Raw genomic sequence first — 22,475 nt, forward strand, 5'->3', positions numbered from 1 at the left:
CGCACCGGAGAGCGCGCGGCGAGGGGCACACGGGATTTGGTGCCAGTCCGTTCGTCGAGCGGCTTACGTACCATACGAGCATAAACGACATCCCATGTGGCTCGGTTGCGGGCCCACTGCGCTACCCATTCACAATAAAGGTTGTCGTGTGGGTGACGTAGGACGAGTCGGGTAAGGTGTGTTTGTTGAGGGCACAACTCGTTTCATATCCCTCCCTCGTCCCTATGAGAGAGAGAGAGAGAGAAGATGATGGGAGAGCGGCGCTCTGCTTCCCTCCGCTGCCGCTGCCCCTTATACTCGTCTCCTCCGCCATCCTCTTCCAGGTTTCCTGTTTTTCTCATCGATGAAATGCATATATCAGGAAATAGGATCGTCTACAGTCGTTTGATTTGTGCGTTCTTTGTTGGAAATTTCCCAGAATCCAGCGATCGGCACTAGGAGGGTGACGCGCCGCTCCCGATCCGGCGCATCGCCAGGGAGGGCATCGGGTAACTCCTCACGACCTCCTTCTGTCATAATATTTCTGGTATTCAGTTTGATTATGTTTAGCCGGTAATTAGTTGTTTTTCATGAGTCAAAAGGTAATCCAGTAATCTAATCCTATTTGAGTGATCGAAGTAGTGGGAGCATTCAAATTTGTGGATTAGTATAGAAGATATATTTGTAATACATGTTCTCCCACTCATAGATATTGAAAAGTCCAGCTGCATTAACTGAGGTTGGCACACACGAGTACTTCCCTAGCAACAATCCTTTGACAAGAATTTGCATATTAATGTTTTTATGTAATGTCTTCTGATAGATAAGAACAAAAATTTATATTTGGTTCCTTGTGAATTACTAAACGTGTGGCATTAATGGAGAATCCACGGATACAAATTGTGGAAAATATGATCATGCTGTCCGGGGGACAAGTGGTTTGGGAAGAGGAGACAAGAACTAAAATGCTCATCTTTACAAATGAAAACAGCAAATGGCATCCTAGGCATCAACTCAAGCGTATGGTGCTTCAAATTACTTACTCCATCATTATTTATGGAAATAAGCGAGATATAACCTACTAATTTTAGCATTTATTGCGCAAATGAAAAGCCAAGTTAAAAATCTGCCTCATCACCTGCCTTGTCAATCCATCTCTCTCGTCTTTAGCTTCATTCTCAATTATCAGAGTATGAAATTCGATTCTTCTTCACATCTCCTCTTCTATCCTACATAATCCTAGCTTGTTTATAGTCCTGCTGCTAATAGTAGAATTCATACTACCATCCCTCCACCTTGTTGAGGGCTGTAGAATCTCATGATTCAATAGTTTTTTGTAATGTGAGGACTTTTGCACTTCCTATCTCTTATAGCTACACATTCTTTCTCCAAATGCAAACCCCACTAGCATAGCCCACCTCTGTTCTCCACCGATCACCCATCTTTGATCCTCCTTCATCGCACCGCCTTCACTAACCAAACTACAAGAGCATTTGATCACCTTCAATCACCACAAGTAGTCATAATTGATGTTAAAAGTGAATACCAATCACCACTACCTCTGAAAGTGGTGACCTTAGAGGCAAAATCTACCAATCCCTTCTTCAGAGTTGGAATCATTCTATCCCTTCATTTACAGTTAACACTCTTATAGGGCTTTTGTCATCTTTATTGTAATTCTTTAACACATCAATATTAATTAAAGATAGCTAGAATAAGTCTTCATTTTCCCATCCAGTTGCATTCTATTTCTCTAAGCACCATCTTCTTTCCTCTCATCCACTTCCCTCCTATCTTACCTTCAAACAAGATGTGCTTCATAAACTGTGGCCTTCCTCTCAACCAAATCTCATTTCCTTTTTTGTGACCTTTCCTTAAGCCCCACAAACTCTCCCCTGCTTGTCGATCCTTTCCTTGAAGTTGATGCTTATAATGTTTTTCTTGGGCATCACCATTATTTATAATGTGATACCAGGTGGATGTACTATTTATGTGGCTATCATGGTTGTTAAGGATTCCATTGTTGCTTCATTTGTTTTAAAACACTCTAGTGGATTCACCCTTGCATCCCTTCTCCCTCCCACCCCCTTTCTTATTAACGCTATTCTCATGGCAAAGCCAAATAGCTTCTACAACCTAGATCAGTTCTGTCCATTGTTCCTTGTCGATGATAGAGTTGGTTGTTCCAGTTCCAATCTCTGGCTTCTAGATTTTTTGTGTGACATGACCAAACCCTCAAGGATGCTTTGAAGGTGTTCTGTTTTATGGCTATCTTCAAGGGAGGAACGCAATTGAGAAACCAAGTTGATCGAGTACTTACAAAGGACTAGTACATCGATTAGGAGTGGAAAACCAAGCTCATCTAACTTCATGTATTATGGTGGTATTCTCTAATCGAGACATAATGTTAGAGGTTGCTCATGAGAGTCCCTAAAGTTTAATGACTTGAGGATTGTGATAGTATCCTAATCTTAAGACATCGGGTTCATAAAAGAAGATAGTTCTCGAGTTTATTGAACAAATTAGTCACATTAAGATCATTCCGTCAGAATAATAATGCTTGATAATGCATACTAGTTTTTAGTTTAGTGCCTGTCGTTTGAAATTTGGTGCGTCTTCTATTCCACTCGAACAAAGAGTTGAACATGTAAATGGTTATGAGGGACAGGTTGAGAGAAACAACAATACCACCAAGATCTAAACTGTCAAGACCACTTTCATGTTGATGATGGCCATGGTGGCCATTGCAACCATGATGCTAGATGAGTGGTGGTGGTGGATTCATGGCTAGTTCTGAAGTATATGTAGAATGCTATGGAAACAATAGACAATCATATGGAGGGGACAATTTATGATGATAAAAACTTAGAGACCCTATACCCATTATTCATAAAACAAATGGTAATGCACCCTCCAACATGGGGCCTATAGTTGTCAAAAGGATTGCATATTTTTGTGATTAACAAGATAAATAACAAAAGAAAAACCCATTATACTAAAGAAAAAGATAGAAGTAGGCCACTTCTCTCCTTAGATAAGCTCAACAAGACCAAATGGCCAACTTAGCTCCACAACCATCTTGGTCGTTAACAATCTTTCTACAAATGCAATGTTAGTTTGCAACACAATGTGGATTTGACCCTAGACTAAATATAAAGTGACTAAAAGTTACGGTGAAGTCCTTAAGGACCTAGTGACATAGTGTGATGTCCCTAAACAATGTTCCTAGTAGTTGAGTAAGTACTATAAAATACCATGCTGTTGGAGGTGTATGCTATGGGACATGCATGGAGTGCTATCATGTTGTAAAAGTAGTGAGTAAAAAAAATATGTGCAATCATGGAATTTCAAAATCTTGATGAGGTGTGAAAAACTGAAAAAAAAAAGGCAAGGAGGTTTCCCGAGGATAACAAGTGCAACGTCATTCATGTGTAGGGATCTAAACAAAGGTGAGCAATCATAGATTAAGATGCATAAGCAAGAACTACATTGATGAATGAAACACATTGACTTGGGTTATTAGGTAGTCTGGAATTATAACAGGATGGAGTTCTTTGATATGAAAGACTGTTATGACATTGAATCTGAATCCTTCAACTCATGCAGGTTAGCTGAAATTGAGGACATAGGACTTAATTTGTAGCAATTTAAACTTTTAAGCATACCTTTGGATGATATGTGGAGATCTTAATGCTACTAAAATTAAAAGAATAATATTACCAGAGAATTAAAATAATAAAGACGAGAAGGGCGGAGAAGGGAAAGAGATTGACAGGAGAAACAATTGCAACTTTTATTATAGTCTATGCTTTTACGTCAAAGGTTTCTGTAGAAGGTGATGATTGAATCAAATTCAAATTCTTGAAAAGTATGGTTTCTAATATATTCCTATCATTCGTAGCTGAAGGGTTCAATATGACTGTACCATTATAGAAGACGCCACATGAATTTTGGGTTTTCTTGTTAGTGGGCCAATGGCAATATCTGCAGATGAGCCCACATGAGATTTATATCTTCTTGATCTCTACTCTATTACAATATGTTTGTGTCACACGCACAAGTACTGCAATAGTTGAACTTATTCCATGGTCTAGCATTGGAATTGTTAAAGAGGTTAAATAGTCATTGACAATCTAAATGAACCCAGATGTTGGCTCATCTAAATGAACCCTTTATTGTGCCTTCTTTGGTACGCCATATATCACCCAGCATTCCATTTGCATTGGATTGTAGGATTTCCTGGTTTAATAGCTTGCATTTTTTTCTCTAATTGTCCTTGTCGATTTTTGATGATATAATGTCTCTGCAATCACATTGCTGATACCGAAAGAATTATCATGTTTTGACTAATCATACTCTTCTCACTGAAGAGGTCTGCCATCGTTATCTCGGAAGTAGAATGATGACGTCTTTGATCATTAGACATTACAATGGCTTTATTTCATGAAGCAAAAGGTTGCAACCGATGGTTGTGAAATAGATAGTCATTACGGTGATCCCAAACAGCTACAAGGAATTTGCAGTGAGAACTCCCAACTTATCAGATGATAGACTTTATTTCCCGAAGTCTATGGTTTTTACCTTCCAAGCGATCCAAGAGATTTGAGTTCTACAATTTATCATCATTACAAACATTTATAACGTATTCTATTAGATGATAAATCACCATCATTTCTTTTAAGCTTTTGCAGCTAAACCATGCAAACCTAATAAAGGCCACACAATTTGCCTTCTTTTCCCTCCTGCAAACACATCAAAAAGCCCAGGAAAATTGATAGGCAACATAGTTTGCCTTCTTTTCTCTGCTGCAAAGCCTAAGAGAATTGACCTCCATCAGTGGGAAAGGATGTCCATGACCCCCAACACAAGACATACTTTGTAATGGCAAAGGATTACTTATTCGTGAATTTCGGCATATTCGTATCTGAAATCATTCTAAATTATAGATTTGAATGTTTATTTCTCCTAACAATATCTGCCCTTTCCTGAACTCAACCTGAAGACTTGAATTGTCGCACTAATTTTAGATCTAAGCAATAGATATTTTAATTTGGGTGTATCAGTTGAAAAGAATTCCGGGGTCCCTCCCAGGAACACTGATTGCGTGGTCTTCTCTGTAGGGGCGGGCGGCTCAAAGGATCGGAGTGTCGGCTGATACTATTTCTCATAGAAAGATCAAAAGATAACGTGTCCTTCTTCCTGAAGCAAACAGGGAGAAAGAAATGGGGGGCGGCAGACATGGGAGACACGAGGGGAGGTAAGAACGATTCTTTCATCTCTTTTCTTCCCTCTCTGTGCCAGGCCAAAAAGACCGGTGGGGGCGGCGAGGTGGAGCCCCGCAGGCCACCCTCTTTTCGCCGACCAGACCTAACCGGGCCCCAACACCCACGCATTATATCTCATCCTTTGTCATTTGTCCGGTGGAGACCCGCGTGTCTCGATGGAGCCAGGAAACAGCAGTTTCTTTGCCGACACGGCACCGTGACTCGGGGCTCTTTGAGGACCATCTCCTTTATGTGATGGGGAGACATGTTCCCTGTCTCGGCCCAGAAAGAGGAGCGGCAGCCTCCACTATCTCTTGTTGCGTTGGATGGCGAGGACGGGTCTTTTGATTTGCAGTAGCTCGCCTTCATCACGACCGTTCGTTCCTCTTGCGACCGGATCCCATGATCTATTTATTATATATTTAAAATCGCGAGACGCACTCGTCCATCCATCGCTTATGGTAAAGGATGTGAATTCCATGACAAAGGTCTAACGTGCAGTGTCCATAATATATATGGAAAGAGTAAACTATTTCGAACATTAAAAAATAATTAGAATATGATTATTTTATAAATATCTGATATATCTATATATTGATATATAGTAGGGAAAATTTTATTACCTTAATCCAATATAGCATAACATCCATTGCAAGGCAAAAGAGAAAATAGTTATGTAAATGAACCTTCTACCAGTACATTATTTGCTAGTAAAGAGTTAGTTTGATAACTCAATTGCTGGCCATCTAAGTTGCAAAGAAATAATTTATCATAACATCAAAACTCATCCCATCAAGGCACAAATGTATCGCATGCTGCCTTCTGAATTCTTCTCGACCAATATTGCGTAGTTGCTTGTCGTTGTTGTCATTATTATAAGCTCACCATGATGGTCTTGTTTCCTTTTTCTTCTAAAAGTGAATATATTATTTTCTAATAATATTACAATGTTAACCTATTACATTAGAGTAGAACAAAAAACAAAGATTAGAGGAATAGTGGGAAGACTCCATCTTGGCCTTACATGAGCATACCATCAAAATCCTGAGATATGCTAAAGCGGCAAATTTCCATGATTTATATCCACTTTTAATTCATCTTCTCTCAAAATATTAGCTTTAACTAATCATCTTACTGATTATCAAAATCTTTACAATTTTTTTCTTATTTTCATGGCCTATTTGATAAATTCATAAATCCATTTAATAAAAAGATTACGAAACTTACCTTTAAAGTATCATGACAATAACACTCCCAAGAAAGTTTGCCGCAAGTTCTTTTAATGAATGTTTTTTCCTTTAGAAAAATTCATATATATATATATATATATATATATATATATATATATATATATATATATATATATATATATATATATATATATGATTTCTCGAGTCACAAGAATATTATGATATATGTTTAGTACACCTAAAACGTACATATTATTTTGATATAAGCAAGAAACATTCCATTTTATTAATTAACAACTTTAGCTGAAAACCTATAGTAAATATTACACATTAAATGGTCTTGACAACTCTCCTAAAACAAGCAAGAATTTGATCCCTGTTCTATCATCACCGTGAAGAACAGTACATGATGATCACATGGCTTTGATTATTGTTTCAATTTTCAAGCTTCTATTGTAATAAGTGTATCTAAAAATTATCTTGCTGAGTTTTCGGAAGTAGAAAAGAATGCAGAAATGTGACGAGTAATCACACATACACAAAGTGCCAATATCCTCCGTATCATGAGACAAAAAGATAATTCAGTGGCACATCCAGAGACTCGCAAATACAAGAATCCCATCCCCACCACCAAAGCGGAGATAGACATCATCATCTTCCCACATCAACTCCATTCACAGATGGCTACGTCAATCACACCTCCACAAGGGAAAAATAAAACAAGGGGCTATACCCACTCTTAAACTAAGCATCGAAACCGTAGAAGGCAGAATCTCTTCTTCTTGGAGCTCCTCCAAGCTTTGCCGTCCATCTTCCTTCCCCGCTACAAGAACTTCCTTCCTTGCAGCCTTTCCCATTCCAATCAGATCATAGGAAGGAAGAAAGCCACCCGCCTCTTCCGCTCTTCGTTTCATGCTCCGGCCATGGTTCAGAGAAAGATCGGGCACCTCTCCTCCCTTCAGCAACGAGGATCGAGTGCCAAGGAAGGAGGAGAGACCAAGATGCGGATGAACAAGGAGACACCGCGGGTCATGCCGAATTATATGAAGCCCACAACCAGTTCGGACGCCAGGAAGGAGCAGCGGCAGGTGACTCGTGATCCCACCGCCGCTACTGATAGGAAAAGAAGCAAGAAGAGTTCGAATCGGTTGAGCCAGGCAAGTGTTTGTCCGTCTTCTCAAGCCGGGCCGAAACCTGCAAGAGCCTTGAGAAGGAAGCTTAGTTCGAAGCTACTGAGGCTTTCGTCGAAGAGGAACTTCGCAGTTCATCCATGTCCCCGGCCGAAGGTGAACAGGGCGACCTGCTCGTCGACTCTCAAGGATTTGAAGTTTCCGAAGGCTTTGGAGCTTCGCCCTGGAGGCACCGAAGCCGAGGGCACCTCTGTCGCGAAGGTCTGCCCTTACAAGTACTGCTCTCTGAATGGCCACTGGCATGCCGATCTGCCTCCTCTCAAGTGCTTCTTGGCGTCGCGGCGGAAGATGCTCAAAGCCCAAAAGTGCATGAAGCAGAAAGGGGTTTCTCCGTTCAGAAGACAGGGCTCCAGGAAGGACTCGAAGCAGATGGATACAGGACAAGCAGCCGTCAAGCTTTCTTCCCTGATCGAAGAAATAGGCAGTGATTACTTCGTCGAGATCTATGTGAAGCAGGGTGACATGGAATGTTTCAAGCACGAGGAAGATGGTAAGAGAAATCTCGAGGATGTAATCTTGGAAGGCGATGTCGACCAAAGCAGTGACCTTTCGGTTGATGATTTGGAGGTCTTGATGAACTTTCTCGAGTATGAGAGTTGTGATCAGGAAGATGGAGCTGCCAAAGAGGAATTCCCCAGCTCGACTACAGAGGAATGTTGGGCAAACGCTGGAACGGGCAAAGACAGCCACGATCATGCAGAGGTTTCCGAGTCCTCCGAGATCGAATTGGAGGAAGATGTGGATCCATTTGCTGATGACAAGAGTTCTTTCTCCGATGATGAACTGGGTCCGATACTAGGAATGCTATTCGAGAACGAGTTTTACACTGATCAGTCCGAGGCAGAGGCGTGCCATGAAGAATGCTCGAGAGCACCGGAACCTGAATCACTGCAGGAGAATGGCAACGGTGGATCAGAGGACAGTGCCATTAATTCAGATAAAGCAGTTTCGATTGATATCAAAGAGGCCGAGACAAGTTCGCTGCTACAAGTCCATGTTCCTTGTGCCGATCAAGATGATGATATCGAAGAAGACCATCAAATCCAATCAGAACCAGAAGAAGCTGAGAGCAATGACCGCAGCACCGATGACGCTGAGCTAACTCCAATCACCATCAGTAATACTGAATTCAACAGGTCTATCGATGATGATGATGGTGATCCGAATGCGAGAACGAATACCACGAGGAAGAGAACAGACGAGGAGATGGAGGAGACGAGAGGGTTCAATCCACGGCCACCCAACTTTCTGCCGGAGGAGCCTGACCCAGAAGCAGAGAAGGTGGATCTCCGGCACCAGATGATGGATGAAAGAAAGAACTCCGAGGAGTGGATGATAGACTATGCACTCCAACAGGCAGTGACAAAGCTGGCTCCGGCAAGGCGGCAGAAAGTGGCACTGCTTGTGGAAGCTTTTGAGACAGTGATTCCACTCTCCGTGTGTGATAAGCCCCTCAGACATGCCACCCAAAGCTTCTCCGGTCCAAGGACAATGCAAGCTTGTAGCTAATCTGCTAAGAGGTAAGAAGAATTACTGATACTTACTTTCTCGATCATGTTCATCCCTTCTGAAACATGGTGGTTGTCTCAAATGTGTGCTTGGAGCTGACCTCCTGATCTAAATGACAAAGAAGGGCGCTTACATAACCTTCAGCTCAGAGAGCTTCTCTAGAGCAATAGTGTATTCTAAGAATAAACTGCAGCAAGTATCTGCAGATTAAGTAGTACTGAACTGTAGATAAAGAGTGCCTTTAACATAGATCACTACCATCATGACTGCTCTGGGTTGTTGTTCATAGGGAAGTTGTATTGCATGAAGAACTACTTGTGTAGAAGATTGAATGCGTAAGCTACTCCAGCTATTTATGAGAGTGGTTGTGAAAGATTTTATTTTGTGTGCTTGATATATGTATGTTGCTGATTCACTTATGCACATAGATTCTCTCACTGGTACTTTTGCCCCTGTGAGTGATGCAAGTAGAAAGAGGCCAAAGATGAATTCTATGTGCATTTGTTCAATGGCCAGACACAACCAGCTAGATCATTTGAGAAGGCTAAACCTTGTTGAAGTTATTACAACATATTAATGCTATAGGAGGAGAAATTTCAACCTACTTCTTGAGTGATCTACATCACATTTTTGTTGAACAGATATACTCCTTGAAGTGAATCATCTCCATTCTTTTTTTACTCTTGCACTATATAATCTCTTTCATTTGTTCTTAGTAGCCACCCTAAATCTTTTGGCTTGTTTGTGTGATATGAAAGCAATGGATCCTATTATATCCATCCAAACATTTTCATCACCTTTGGACCAATAGGCTATTGGTGGTCACTATCCTCATGAGTGTTGGACCAGTATGGTAAAGGTTAATTAGCATTATATCATACTCCCACTTGCCCCTTATTTTTTAAGAATGAGAAAGATGTTTTTCGAGTTTAAATTTGTTCATTTGGAATAAGAATGATTTTTTTTCTTTATATTTCCTTACATCATTCCTTAAGTTTCCATAGCGAAGAGTTCGAAATAAATCATATTAATTTTTTAATTAAAAATAAAAAAATACTATTTGAAACACTTGCAATAGGGTTAGACCCAATGATATTCCATGGAATTAAATCCAAATTTATAATAATTTATTATTCTTTTGATCCAATGAGCCCAAATTGAGCTAAAAAGACAGAAAGTATGTAATTTCTTTTTGCAAAATTTTTAATAGTTCATATTCAAAACAGCAGAAGCTTGAGAAGGGATTGTAGTATATAAAAGGAAGACTAAAACTAATCCACACACACACACCTTAAGAATACATGAAAGAAGAGACAGTGATGGACAGTGTCAGTATGTCTTTTGTCTGCCTACCATGAATCAACGTGATGATGTTTCAGTCATGATAGGTTGTAGACATTTTGGTACAAAATGCAGGAGAGTTAGATACCTACTGCAGTTAATAATATTCATGTGGATTAAAATGCTGTGTAAAAAAAAGCTGGGTTCTCATGAAGTTTCCAAGGTTGAGTTAGAGTCCTCAACAGAGGATTAATGATATGTAACCTTATATGTAATTATTTATTTTTAATATCTTAATTTTTTATATTTTTAAAAATTATATTAGGATCATTATATTTATGAAAATAAAATATTTAATTTTATTTTTACTCGTATCATTAAGTCTACTGACGAAAATATCGTGAGCACAAACTAATTCTGTTTCACTTCAATTTACTATCGATAACGTCGTCGTGAGAAGAAATAAAATTAAATTTTTATTTTTATAAATATAAAAATTTTATTATAATTTTTAAAAATATAAAAATAAATATACTAAATATAGTTAATTACAAGAGAGTAATATATAATTAATCCCCGACAAAATCTATGGACTATGGTTTGAGATCTCTCCCCATCGTGACCTCTAAATCAACCTTATCCAACACACTGCATCACGGATATATGTATATGAGAAAGTGTCGGTGTAGGCACAGTTCCAAAGAAAAAAGAAACAATATTGCGAAACAAGAATTATTATCGGTATGTTAATTGATTGTTGATCTCTAAATTTTATTTCTTGGATCGACCTTTTCCATCATGCGACTAAGATTAATAGGACCAAAATCACATGATAGCAAAGAGAGAAAGCATCTGATCATTCAATTTTCCGAAGATTTGTGCTTTGAGAAGGGCAAAAAATGATTGATGTACACGAACAAGAACGGAACAGTTCACGTGAAATGAAACCAAACTACGAACAAGAGGAAGAGGAAGAGGAAGAAGCAAGTGTTCGAATCAATCGTAGCGCTTGCACCTCCATGCTGAGATGGAGTAGAGCGATCGATCTTGCCAGCACACCATGAAGCACCCGTTCTCGTCCTTCACCTTGTAGCCGTCGCAGCCAAAGCTGTGCAGCAGCCTCCTGGCCGGCAGCGCGTAGTAGCTCAGTGGCACCATGCCGAACCCCGCCGAGTCCATCCGCTGCGCCCACTTCTGTAGCTTCTCGTGCCGCTCCTTCCTCTCCCATCCCTCGCACGCTATGATGTTCTTGATCTCCTCCCCCAGCAGCATCTTCTCCACCCTCAGCCGCTCGATGGACTGCCTCGGCACTGTGGAGTCCAGGCAGTCGAACATGGCGGCGTAGTAGAAGAGCGCCTCCACGAACCGCTCGCTCAGCGCCGGCGCATTGTGGTTGGCCTCCTGCTCCGTCACCACCATGAGCTTGGGCGACAGACCCCACAGCGACGCCAGGAAGCTGTCCATCCTCGCCGGTGATGATGCCGACGCGAAGGGCGACGACAATGCCGACTCCACGCTCGAGCTGTGTCCGTTGGCGGCGTGATCCTTGTCCAGGAATTCGCCTAAGTTTAGCTGGCTGATCGGCGCGACTCTTTGGGCCTTCCGCGGGTAGCTGGCGCTGTCGTTGCTTGCGAGCAAGGAATGCAGTTGGAGGACCGAGCTGATGGCCAATGCCTCCCCGGTCTTGACCCGGAGGCTCTCGACGTCGAGGTTGTCCAACCTGCTCACCACGGCGTTGAATTGAAATGGGATGTCGAGCCGCTCGGCCTCCTCAGAGAGGCGCACCGCCGTGCGGTTGAGCAGCTCCCTGTGCTCGTGTACGCCGGTGATCTTCAGGTGCGGCGGGTCCTCCGGCCGCGCCCGGAGGCCTTGGAGCAGGGAGATCCACTGGGTGGCGTCGGACGCATTGAGGTCGACGATGTGGACCACCCGCTCGCCCTCCATCGCCTCCATGATCGCCTGGTTGGTGACGACGAAAGCCAGGCGGAGGAAGGGGCAGAGGTCGAGGAAGTGGCGGCGGGCGGCCGCGGCGTCCGCAAGGGGGAGGAGGACGGTGCGGGTGGAGTCGAGGGCGTGGTACAGGCCCGGCCACAGGCGGAGGGCGCGGCGGGCGAGGGCCTCGGTGAAGTGAGAGGCGATGCGCTGCATGGCGTCGCCGTCGGGGGCAGCGAGCAGAGCGATCTGCTCGAGGAAGGCGTTGGCGCGGTCGAGGCTGCCGGCGGCGACGTGGTTGGCGCAGTTGAGGAGGAGGTGGATGAGGCAGAGGCCGCGCTCGTCGGACTTCAGCTCCCGCAACCACGGGGCGTATGGTGGGAGGGGAGGAGGGGAGAGCGACATCAGGGAAAAGGTCTTGAGAGGGGACGAAGTCACCGACGACGACCCCTCGTCTCGGGCAACGTTGGCCGTCAAAGGCGTCATCGCCGCCCGCTTCTCCTTCTCCAGCGAGGCCGCCGTCGACAGTACAGCACTGATAGCAAACAAAGGAGCAGCAGACGGGGCTCCCAGCCAGGAAGCAACTGCTACAAGCTAAAAGAGAGGAAGGCTAGCTAGGTAGCAGCAAGACAGAGGAGAGCCCCGGAACAGGCAGACAACCTTGAGAAGAAGCAGTCGACAAGGGCGAGAGCCCAAAAAGAACAAACACAGAAGACCTCAAGGATGGTTTTAGTTCATCAGGAGCATTGACGTCCCCATCAACCCCTCCTGCAACGGATCCAAAAGCTCGCCACCTGAGATGTTAGGAAGGCGTCTCCCTCTCCCTTTCTCTCTCCCTCTATCTGTTCAAGATTTGCCGAGATATGCAACGACTCCAGCGCTCCGAGCCTCCCAAGACTGTCGACCATCCATCCTCCACGAAAGCCAAAGCAGGGCGTGATCTAGCGACCGACAAAAGCGAAGCCTTTTGTCCGCCTCGCGTCGGTGTCCTCATCGGGCAGGCTCGCCTACCCTCTCCGCTCCTTCCACCACGCTAATTGCGACTCGAGTTCGGAGGTTTGTCGGGGAGCGAGCGAATAAGTACGCAGCGTCTTTATTCCTTCGCCGCGCAAGCCGCCAAGGGCGCCTCAACAAAACAAAACACCACTCTCCTTGTGCTTTTGTCTCTTCTCCGGGGAGGAGGAAGTGTGTGGGGGACGTGCATGGAGGCCCTCCGTGGGGATGCCTCCAAACCCCCTCCCCTTTGTCTTGCAGCGAACGGCATGGCCACCCGCCCTGTCTTCATCTGGTGAGGATGAGGCCATCGGGACAAGGACGCTTGGGGGTGGCGACGAAGGTGGAGAAGAGAGTGGGTTTGGTCCTTGTCATGGCGCCATTGTTCCCACTTCTTCAACCATTCTCATATTTCTATCTTCTAACCATGAAAGAACGAAACACAAACTTACGCCTTCCTTCTCATTTCTATCTCCTACCATGAAACAAAGAGAGGAAGCCATCATAAGAATCCCTTCTCTTTTTTTCCTTTTCTTTATCCTTGATGATAATATATCTCATCTTCACTATTTATTCTTTTCTTTTAGAAAATTTGGAGTAGCAGAGTGATGAATTAAAGCATCTGTAATCTCATTGAATAAGCTGCCTTGATTTTTTTGAATTAGAAGAAAGTTTTATTACATGTATGAAACATTCAACTAGAATCTCAGATCTATCATTTGTGTAATAATATTATTCTATTATTTTGCTAACTAAACAATTTGTGAGCATTAGTCTTTTTCAATTTAATGTAGTGCACTATTGAGTCAACCCAAATAACTGTGAAAAGGAATGACTTATTATAAATTGATGAAAATGATTTATTTAAAATTATCTATTTTTACGTATAAAGAAAATATATTTGTAATAATTGACGAAGAATATATAGATAGGTCCATATGCTATCTTCTCATTCTTAAGGTTTAAGACGATTCGTTTGGTATAATATCAAATTTAATGTGAGATCTGAATAACCAGATCAATGCATTGGCGAGTATACTATGTGATCGACATGATAACACAATTATAATGCTTGATAATTCGAATAATATTTTATGATCGAGCAACATCGGATAATTTTCATAAGATAATAATCATAAATTTACTCCCCACATAGAATCGGTGATTTTAAAATCTATTTATAAAATAATTTCGCTTATGTTGACTAAACAAAGGACACTATAAACTCGATATTACCGTTTGAATTCTCTTGACTTACAACAAGCTCATACCGCTTGAATTGCTCGAGATATCGAACAATCAAAATTTAGTTTAACATTAATAGATACTTAGTATTACCGTTGAGAGCATAATTAAAATGAGTGAGTTCGAACTTGGAAGTGAAATTTGTAGTCCAAAATTGTACTAATCTACTAATGAATTAATTATTCCTAACATCAATCGAACTTATTTGTCAACCAAATGACAGACTCATCCTACTCTTTCTCAATCGTCGCTATATATTCAATATATTCCACTATAAAATAACAGTTTGTCCCATTTATTTTTCCATTTCACCCATCAACATTCAATAAAAATCCCACTTTTGTTTCCTTGTCAACAATTTCTTGAGTTAGCCTTTGAGAGTTGATTTGGATGTCATTACTACAAATCTTAGTGTTGTCTGTGTTTATTTTTTTTTTCATTATACACAATAGAGTTTGATCAATAATATATATATATATATATATATATATATATATATATATATATAATAGGGAAATAATAGGATTATTATTGTTGATGGATTGTAACCTTTTAAATAATCTCTTGTTATTTTTCATTAATGAAACATGAAGATGAATGAAAAGGGAAAGAAGAGATATAGCACATGCTAAGTAAAAGAAAATGGATCAGACTAAAAAGATGTGGAACAAAAATTGTGTGAAGTAAAATAAATGTAACTAATAAATCTCTAGGTAATAATAATAAGTTAATGTAACTAATCCATGAGATGCTTCCCTTGCATTGGGCATTCACACAATCTCTTACATGAAAAAAGAAGGTTCTTTGAGTTTGTGTGTGTGTGTTAATTATAAAGCATTTTGTTACCTTAATTTAAGTCAATTGGATTAGATTTCACAATTTCAAGGATAATTCAACTCAAAATGAAGCAAATAAAGTTTTCTTATCCGATAAATTCTTTATGAGTTAAAGTATCTATCTAACATCTTCAAAATATTTAAAGTCTAAAAATATATCGGATGACATTTTCAAATTTTAATTTTTTATTATATGGCAAAAATTCATTAAATTCTTAATCTTTAGTGAGTGAGTTTGGTTACATTATTACCAGACAAATATTTAAGATTTTGAACTATCAAACCTTAATAATTAGTTTGATACATCACAGTACGTTTTAGATATCATAATAAACAACTAAAGTTTGGAATGATTTTTTATTTATTTTGTTGTTGCAATTTTGTTAGTCTAAATAGACTTCCATTGTAAAAATAACATAAACCATAGTCAAGCTTGGTATTATCACCAACTCCTTCCTAACTTCCACCTCTAAAGACTCTCGCATTTATTATACATGTTGTTTGGTCTTTGTTATCTGATCCCCAAACCTTCATGTTAGATGCAGTCGAATTAGGTAATTACTCCAACGAGGATTATTGTGTGAAAGAGATGGGAGTTCGAAGCAGCCAAGCTTGAATTTAACGCAGTCGTCGGGAAGAAGACAAACCTTCATGTTAGTTGCAGTCGCATTAGGTAATTAACCCAAAGAGAATTATCGTGTGAAAGAGATGGAGCCCGAAGCAACCAAGCTTGAATTTAACGCGGTCGTCGGGAAGAAGACAAACCTTCGAGTACTCCCTTAATGGAGGCCTGCGTGAATGCCATTTGTTTTTAGCACCCAAAAGAATCAATCCGTACGAGGACAAGCGAGAAGGCCAAACGTTGTGTTGACCTGTGGCCATTGGACGGTGGTGGAGGGAGAGGGAATAGCTTTTGCCTTGCCATCTTTGTTCGCCTCCTTGTGGCCTGTAGCGCCGGTGAAACCATGACCAAGTCGCCACGAGACAGCGGAGCACCATGATCCACGTACCTCCCAAAGCTGCTGCTGCCGCCTCTGCCCACATATCTCTGCCTCTTTTGGGTGAGGAATATCACATCAGGAGAGCTGGACATGGTAACCTCACTCGAAAGGATGATGGTAAGTGACGACGGGGGTAGAAGATGAAGGCTAGCAGTTGGCTTATCTGACTACCAGCCACGAAGAAGATGGCATCGAGTGATGAGCGCTCGTAGTTGCGGCAACAAGCAAGGAATCTTAGATAGGTTCCAAGCAGTAACTACGGACCGAGAGAGCACACGCATGCAGCTGCCATGGCTGTTAGGGTTTTGGTACTGTTCATTTATGTGGCTTCGGACATGGACTTGTGCTTTTCTTCGAGACCCTTTTTAGCACATTCCGTGGCTCATTTTGGCATCCCATGCGTGCACAGTGATGTGCCGTGTAAATATGGAATGATGAGATTTAATGTTTATTTTTTATTATTTTTATTTAGTGTGATGCAACTCAGATTCTTCTTATCCTCAGGCAGGAAAAAAAAAGAAACTTCAATATTTAGATATCATTACAACTTTTACCACATGTACGTATTTAATTGGTTGTTCTGTTGTAAGAATTATTTGGTTTAATAACATATAAATAAAAATATTTTTTAAAAAATTCAAGTAAATATAAAGTAAACTACATAAAAATGAAAAATATGACAAATTTATATAATAAATTATTTTAGATTACATTAAGTGATATAAATTTGAATTAATTAATAAGAAAATATACAAATAACAAACTAAGAGCTCACCTGAAGCACGTTGCCGGGTAGATTCAAGCAAGTTGGATCAGATAGACATGAAATATCAACGTACAAAATCTTTATCAACTAAGTCAGTAATATCACTTTGGAGTCTACAAATAAAAATTCAAATTGATCATTATTCAATTAGAATATTGGCTAAATCTAAACTCAACCAAATCAAATCTTACATCACACACCTCAGGTAGACTCTGCTTCTTGTCAGAGACACTGATCGACCAACTTTTATTTCCAATTAGGACTCCAAAATGGATCTATAAGAATGATATGATCTGACATACAAACACCAAAGAGTATTCTTAAGCCTTTCCAATATAGGATTGAAATATTAATATCAACAAAACTTTTATTCTAAAATCCCAGTCTCTCTCTCTCTCTCTCTCTCTCTCTCTCTCTCTCTCTCTCTCTGTGATCTTCTCTTTGACTTTCTTCTCGCTTCTTTTTCTCTTAGAGGATTTCTTCATTCCTCCAAGGAAAAAGAAGCTATCAACTACCCTCATTGTCATCAAAGCAAAGGATATAGTTCAAAGACATTACCACACCCTCACTGTAGTTTATAGCCAGGAGAAGAAATTGCTACTCTCTTGCATCTTCACTATAGGTTGGTTCACCAAAGCACTACTGGAGAATCAGCACAAGAAGCATACAGATGAGATAAGTACCATATAAATATCTGTGCTTTGTGGGACATGATTATGTAAAGAAAATATTTGTATATAAACTTTTTTGATACCAATTATGTGGAAACACAAACAGGCAATACTATACATTTGAAAACTTAGGTTGAAAATTTCAAGGAGTGCAACTCAGTTGCTGCAGAGTTTGAGATTGTTCAAATTAAGGTTCGTAATTTCGTAACCTATCGAATTACAGTACAAAAGGAGACATATGCTGCCTCAACTATGTCGCCTCATTTTCTTCTCCTCGTTGCATTAGACAAGGAGAAGACGCGATATTATAGAGTCTAGGACATTTGTGACAAAATGGTACTATCAATGGGCCAAAACAAATAATACCTAAGGGATAACAAATCCTCAAACCATAATCCAATCATAAATAACATAAATAGACTTTATCCCCCGAAAAAATTTCAAATGGTTGGTCCTTTGATTTCACAAAACAATGTTTGCTTGATCTTGACAGAGAGTTGGTAATCATTATAACTGATGGAGACAACTCAGGCCTGCTTGAAGAGTTTCACACTAAGCCAACATAAAATTGTGGCAACAAGTACTAGAAATGAGTAATACCTGTTAAACAATGAACATAGTCAAGAGTTTTTGGGATCAGACTTGTTCTTTCATACTACCAACATCATTTTGAAAATTCACAGATAAAGAAAAGACGATCAACAGAGTCATTTTAGTATCACACAAAGGACACGATAAATGCAGATAAACAAACTAATCAGATTCTTCCATATCATAAAAATTAATAATTAGGCTACCCAATGCATTTGTTGCACAAAAGCAAATTAATTGTTATACGATGGAAGAATCGGATTAATTTATTTTGAGACTTCAAAATAGGAAACTTAATTTATGTTCGAAAGACAAAATTAATTGTTATACTATGGATAAACCTCGTAAATTTATTTAGAAGATTCAAAATATGAAACACAATAATTTCTTTTGGAAAAATAAGAATACCTGCCAATCACTTGACAGTAATAACAGTCGATATGCTGTAGCACAGAGTTTTGCCTCGTATGTTTCGCAACCAATATTGAGTGTAATTTCAGCATCAAATGATGCAATTAGTGCTCTTCGACATGCACGACACTGCATGGTCGGTACAAGTGTGCTGGCATTTCATACGTATAAGATGAGAGGCTCTTCTGGCTATGTGATCAAATCATAGACCCTGGATACAACAACATCAACTCTTGCAATCAAGATGAGAAAGGAGATTTAAATGGCAACATACGAAAAGGTAACCAAAACTCTAGTCACAGGAAGATAGCTGGGACTCCACGAATGAAATCTAGATTTTGCTAAGGGAACAGAAGTTCTTGATAGAGTTGACATCGTACGTACTCTGATATGTGATAGTCAGGATTGGCATAAGCTAAATACAGTGAAAGATCATGGTTAAAATGGATGTAGTCATGAAGCAATCCATGGACTGAACTGCAAAAATAACATGATGATGAAAAAAGATCCTACTTCTTACGATTATCAAGTAACAATCCAGCAAAGTGTGCTAATGATGCTGTGATACCTTATGTATAAAGTTGCTGAATCTGAGCAGCATAGTGTGTTATATAGCCCAGAGTGTCATTGGCATGTCCTAGTGCCAAGACACCGAGGGAACAGAGATGACCGACCACTAGAAGCTTGTGCCGACCTAGTGCTCTGTTTACTGGCCTGTCCTGACATTGTGGTGGCAGAAGATAGCGCAACACCTACACTGGTTGCATGCAGCAAGATTTATCTAAGCACCTTCCTTGATTTTGAAATCATTGGACAATGGAATAGATCAAACCGCCTTCTTTTCGCTCTTCAACTTTCTTCCGTTGACATACAATGCTGTGAGCAACTAATTCACATGTATCAAGACCATCAGATCGTTAAAAGCTATCACGTCCTTTCAGTTCATGATGGATCGTTAAGGGCATGGCACTCGTGTCATGCTTCATCTTCATCCTATGAGTTGAAGTTTCTAGGTTGTCAATGGCACACAGATGGAAACCATTTCTTGGTGCTGAACCTGCTACCTCTCTAATAGGCAACAGCAGAGCCAATATTGGTGAGGACAGAGATATGGTGTTGTTAGAAATGGGAGTCGGGCCATACACAAGAATTTCACATGTTAAGATATCGGTGATACTTCAAATCGAAAAAAAAAAAAAAAATACATTAGTAAATGAAAATAAAGGAACACTAGACATTTTTACAGTTATTTGTGTAGCCAGTGCCAAGTCAGAAGCAACTAATTCAGGTCTTCATCATATATACAAACACACATAATTATGATGCCAGTCATTCAATACTTGTCTGCTACAGAAAGGAAACCTTAAGGTGTATGATTCATCTAAGTCTTCAAAAAAATGGGTTTCTACTTTACAAGAAAGAAAATATCCATGCAAGATCATTAAAGGTTTTCTAAAGATAAAATCATCCAGAACTTGTCGTTTATGCATATATCATGTTATGCTCGGCAGTCTCGACAACATATACATTTTTTTTTTTTCTTTGCTTGTAAAGACGACACAATCATATATGTTTGGAAGGAGATGGCCAATCCAGACATGGTTAGACGCAAAAACGAATCATGTCTGTATAACTTTGAAGTAAAAGGAAAGCGAAGGAACCAAATCTTACAATGTTAATCAGAGGTCCGAATACCATCAACACATAACGCCGTCTTCGACCAGAAGCAAGTATTCATGGGAGTGCGCAAGTCGAACAAGTCAAGAAGAAGAGTAGAGTATCCGTCGATAACATAAAAAACAATTCAGCCGGCGCCGTAACTGATAACGTTGCTCATTATGCGAGTAAAGAATGGTGCTGTGATCTAAAGCGAAGCGAACTCAGAAGTCCATCCATCCATGTCCTCTGGTTTCCAGAACCGGAGAAGAATCAAAACAAATCGAGAGAGAGAAATAGAAACGAGAACTTGATTAAAAACCACAAAGGAGACAAAACAGTACTGAGAGCGAGAAAAAAATTCAGCAGAAAAAAAGAAAAAGAAATGGAAAACAAACCAAAATAAGAACACAAATGGGAGAAAAAGGAGCACAGAACCCTAAATCCTAAAGAACCAGATTAACAGCCAATAAGAAACAAAAAATGAAAGCGAGTCGGAATAGGACACGAATGGGAAAAAACGGAGCACAAAACCCTAAATCATAAAGAACCAGCCAATAAGAAAGAAACCAAAAACAAAAACCGAATCAGAAGAGGGGAGGCTGGGAAATCAAATCAGAGAAGAGCAAAAGGATAGGAAATCAAATGGAGAACAAGAGAACGCGAATCGGAAAAAAAATTTGGACCATTTCTCGATTTGTGCGTGTCATCCTTTCGCAGGGGCCATGCTAATCTTCTCTGTATCGTTCCAATTTTATCGGATGTCTCCGAAGAGACAACAGTGTCGCCGATCGACGGATTGATAAAGGGATGTTACATTGAAATTAATTACGATGTGGGACTAAACCTTGCTAATAACTATATTTAAATTGAAAATAATTATATTTCACCCACCGACCCCCCAAGCTTTCTGCACCACCCAACCCACCCCAGCCAAGTCTTGCTAATAACTAACTCCTTCTTCAGCAGCTAATAATAACAACGCCATTATGCTGCTAATAAACTCTTTATCAAAACCGATAGTGCTCTCTCTATCTTGTTTCTTCTTCCGAGAACCCAAATGCAATTAATTATTCGTCGGTTCAAATGCAGCACACTTGTTATATTCTCGAATCATCTACCAGCTTCACTGCTCCGACCCGCCTCCCAAGTTTCCAGGAAAAGTATGTCTGAGCATTCTCCAGAAAGAAACAGCATAGTCATATATTGGCATTGGCTTGCAAAAATATAGATTATCCTCCGTTGACTTGAATCTTTAATATTTAGGCAGGCAAAGAGAAACCTTAATACTTAGGCAGGTAAAGAGGTCTGCACCCATGTTTAAATCTTATTTAGTGAAGCAAAACATATCATTTTTGCAGCTAGTAAACTGGTTCCAGCAAAGTTACTGGGACTAGATTCCATAAACTAGTAGACCAGCGCCGGAAAGAGCCCAAGAATGGCAAGATAATTAATTAGCTAGCATAAAGTTAGTATAAGAAAAAGAAAAAAACAGTCAAGATACCAAAAGAATGTGCCAATTTTATTCTTAAAGCTCGTAAAAAAAAATTAGAGAGAATAAAATAATTGATTGTCCTATAGAATAAAACAAAGTCAAGAATAGATGATTAACTGGTTCATGCACTAAAGCAATACTAGTAAACACAAAAAAGCATATCCGATAATAAGATAATTTAGCATGATCAATTGGCTAGTCAAAAATTGTCTCCTGAACAATCTAGTTATAGTCGTAAAGAAAGGAAGTCAATTTTTCTTGACATAGCCCAATGCAACAAATAGATTAAAAACCGTGTATTCATAATAAAAAGCACCGGTGCTGTTGTTAAATAAGAAAATAATGCGAGTTGCAAAATTCAATCATGGACTGTTGTGGCCCAAGTATCTCCCACAGCACTCAATAGAATTACAAAATATTTGTGGTACCAAAATACATACTACATATTTTTTATGTTGAATCATA

General features: G+C 40.1%; 2 protein-coding genes, 1 long non-coding RNA gene and 1 other non-coding gene across 8 annotated transcripts; 1 reads left to right on the forward strand and 3 right to left on the reverse strand.

Moving 5' to 3' along the window:
* Window positions 1-240: 240 nt before the first annotated feature.
* LOC103970502 (calmodulin binding protein PICBP-like) lies at window positions 241-9,512 on the forward strand. Its single transcript, XM_065134121.1, has 4 exons — window positions 241-323; window positions 419-488; window positions 5,100-5,236; window positions 6,940-9,512. Exon 4 carries the CDS (start codon window positions 7,357-7,359, stop codon window positions 9,130-9,132), a length of 1,776 nt encoding a protein of 591 aa, XP_064990193.1. The 5' UTR covers window positions 241-323; window positions 419-488; window positions 5,100-5,236; window positions 6,940-7,356; the 3' UTR covers window positions 9,133-9,512.
* Window positions 9,513-11,246: 1,734 nt separating this feature from the next.
* LOC135626403 (scarecrow-like protein 3) lies at window positions 11,247-13,387 on the reverse strand. Its single transcript, XM_065131655.1, has one exon. The coding sequence runs from the start codon at window positions 12,829-12,831 to the stop codon at window positions 11,410-11,412; it is 1,422 nt and encodes a 473-aa protein (XP_064987727.1). The 5' UTR covers window positions 12,832-13,387; the 3' UTR covers window positions 11,247-11,409.
* Window positions 13,388-17,501: 4,114 nt separating this feature from the next.
* LOC135627461 (uncharacterized) lies at window positions 17,502-21,399 on the reverse strand. Of its 5 annotated transcripts, none has more exons than XR_010492618.1 (3): window positions 20,531-21,321; window positions 18,857-19,070; window positions 17,502-17,828 (listed from the first exon to the last, which is right to left on the reverse strand). It is a non-coding gene; the product is annotated as an uncharacterized LOC135627461 (long non-coding RNA). The 5 variants fall into 5 exon arrangements; XR_010492620.1 differs by lacking the exon at window positions 17,502-17,828 and adding an exon at window positions 17,835-18,457; XR_010492621.1 differs by lacking the exon at window positions 18,857-19,070 and having other exon boundaries at window positions 20,531-21,399.
* On the reverse strand, window positions 21,190-21,292 carry LOC135628048 (U6 spliceosomal RNA). The gene has a single exon (XR_010492774.1). It is a non-coding gene; the product is annotated as a U6 spliceosomal RNA (small nuclear RNA).
* Window positions 21,400-22,475: the final 1,076 nt, after the last annotated feature.

This window comes from Musa acuminata, chromosome BXJ2-11, assembly GCF_036884655.1.
Source record: "Musa acuminata AAA Group cultivar baxijiao chromosome BXJ2-11, Cavendish_Baxijiao_AAA, whole genome shotgun sequence".
NCBI lineage: Eukaryota > Viridiplantae > Streptophyta > Magnoliopsida > Zingiberales > Musaceae > Musa > Musa acuminata.

Bases quoted from the DNA above. Each gene is read 5' to 3' on its own strand.
- LOC103970502 (XM_065134121.1), top strand. From the start codon at position 7,357: ATGGTTCAGAGAAAGATCGGGCACCTCTCCTCCCTTCAGCAACGAGGA.
- LOC135626403 (XM_065131655.1), bottom strand. From the start codon at position 12,831: ATGACGCCTTTGACGGCCAACGTTGCCCGAGACGAGGGGTCGTCGTCG.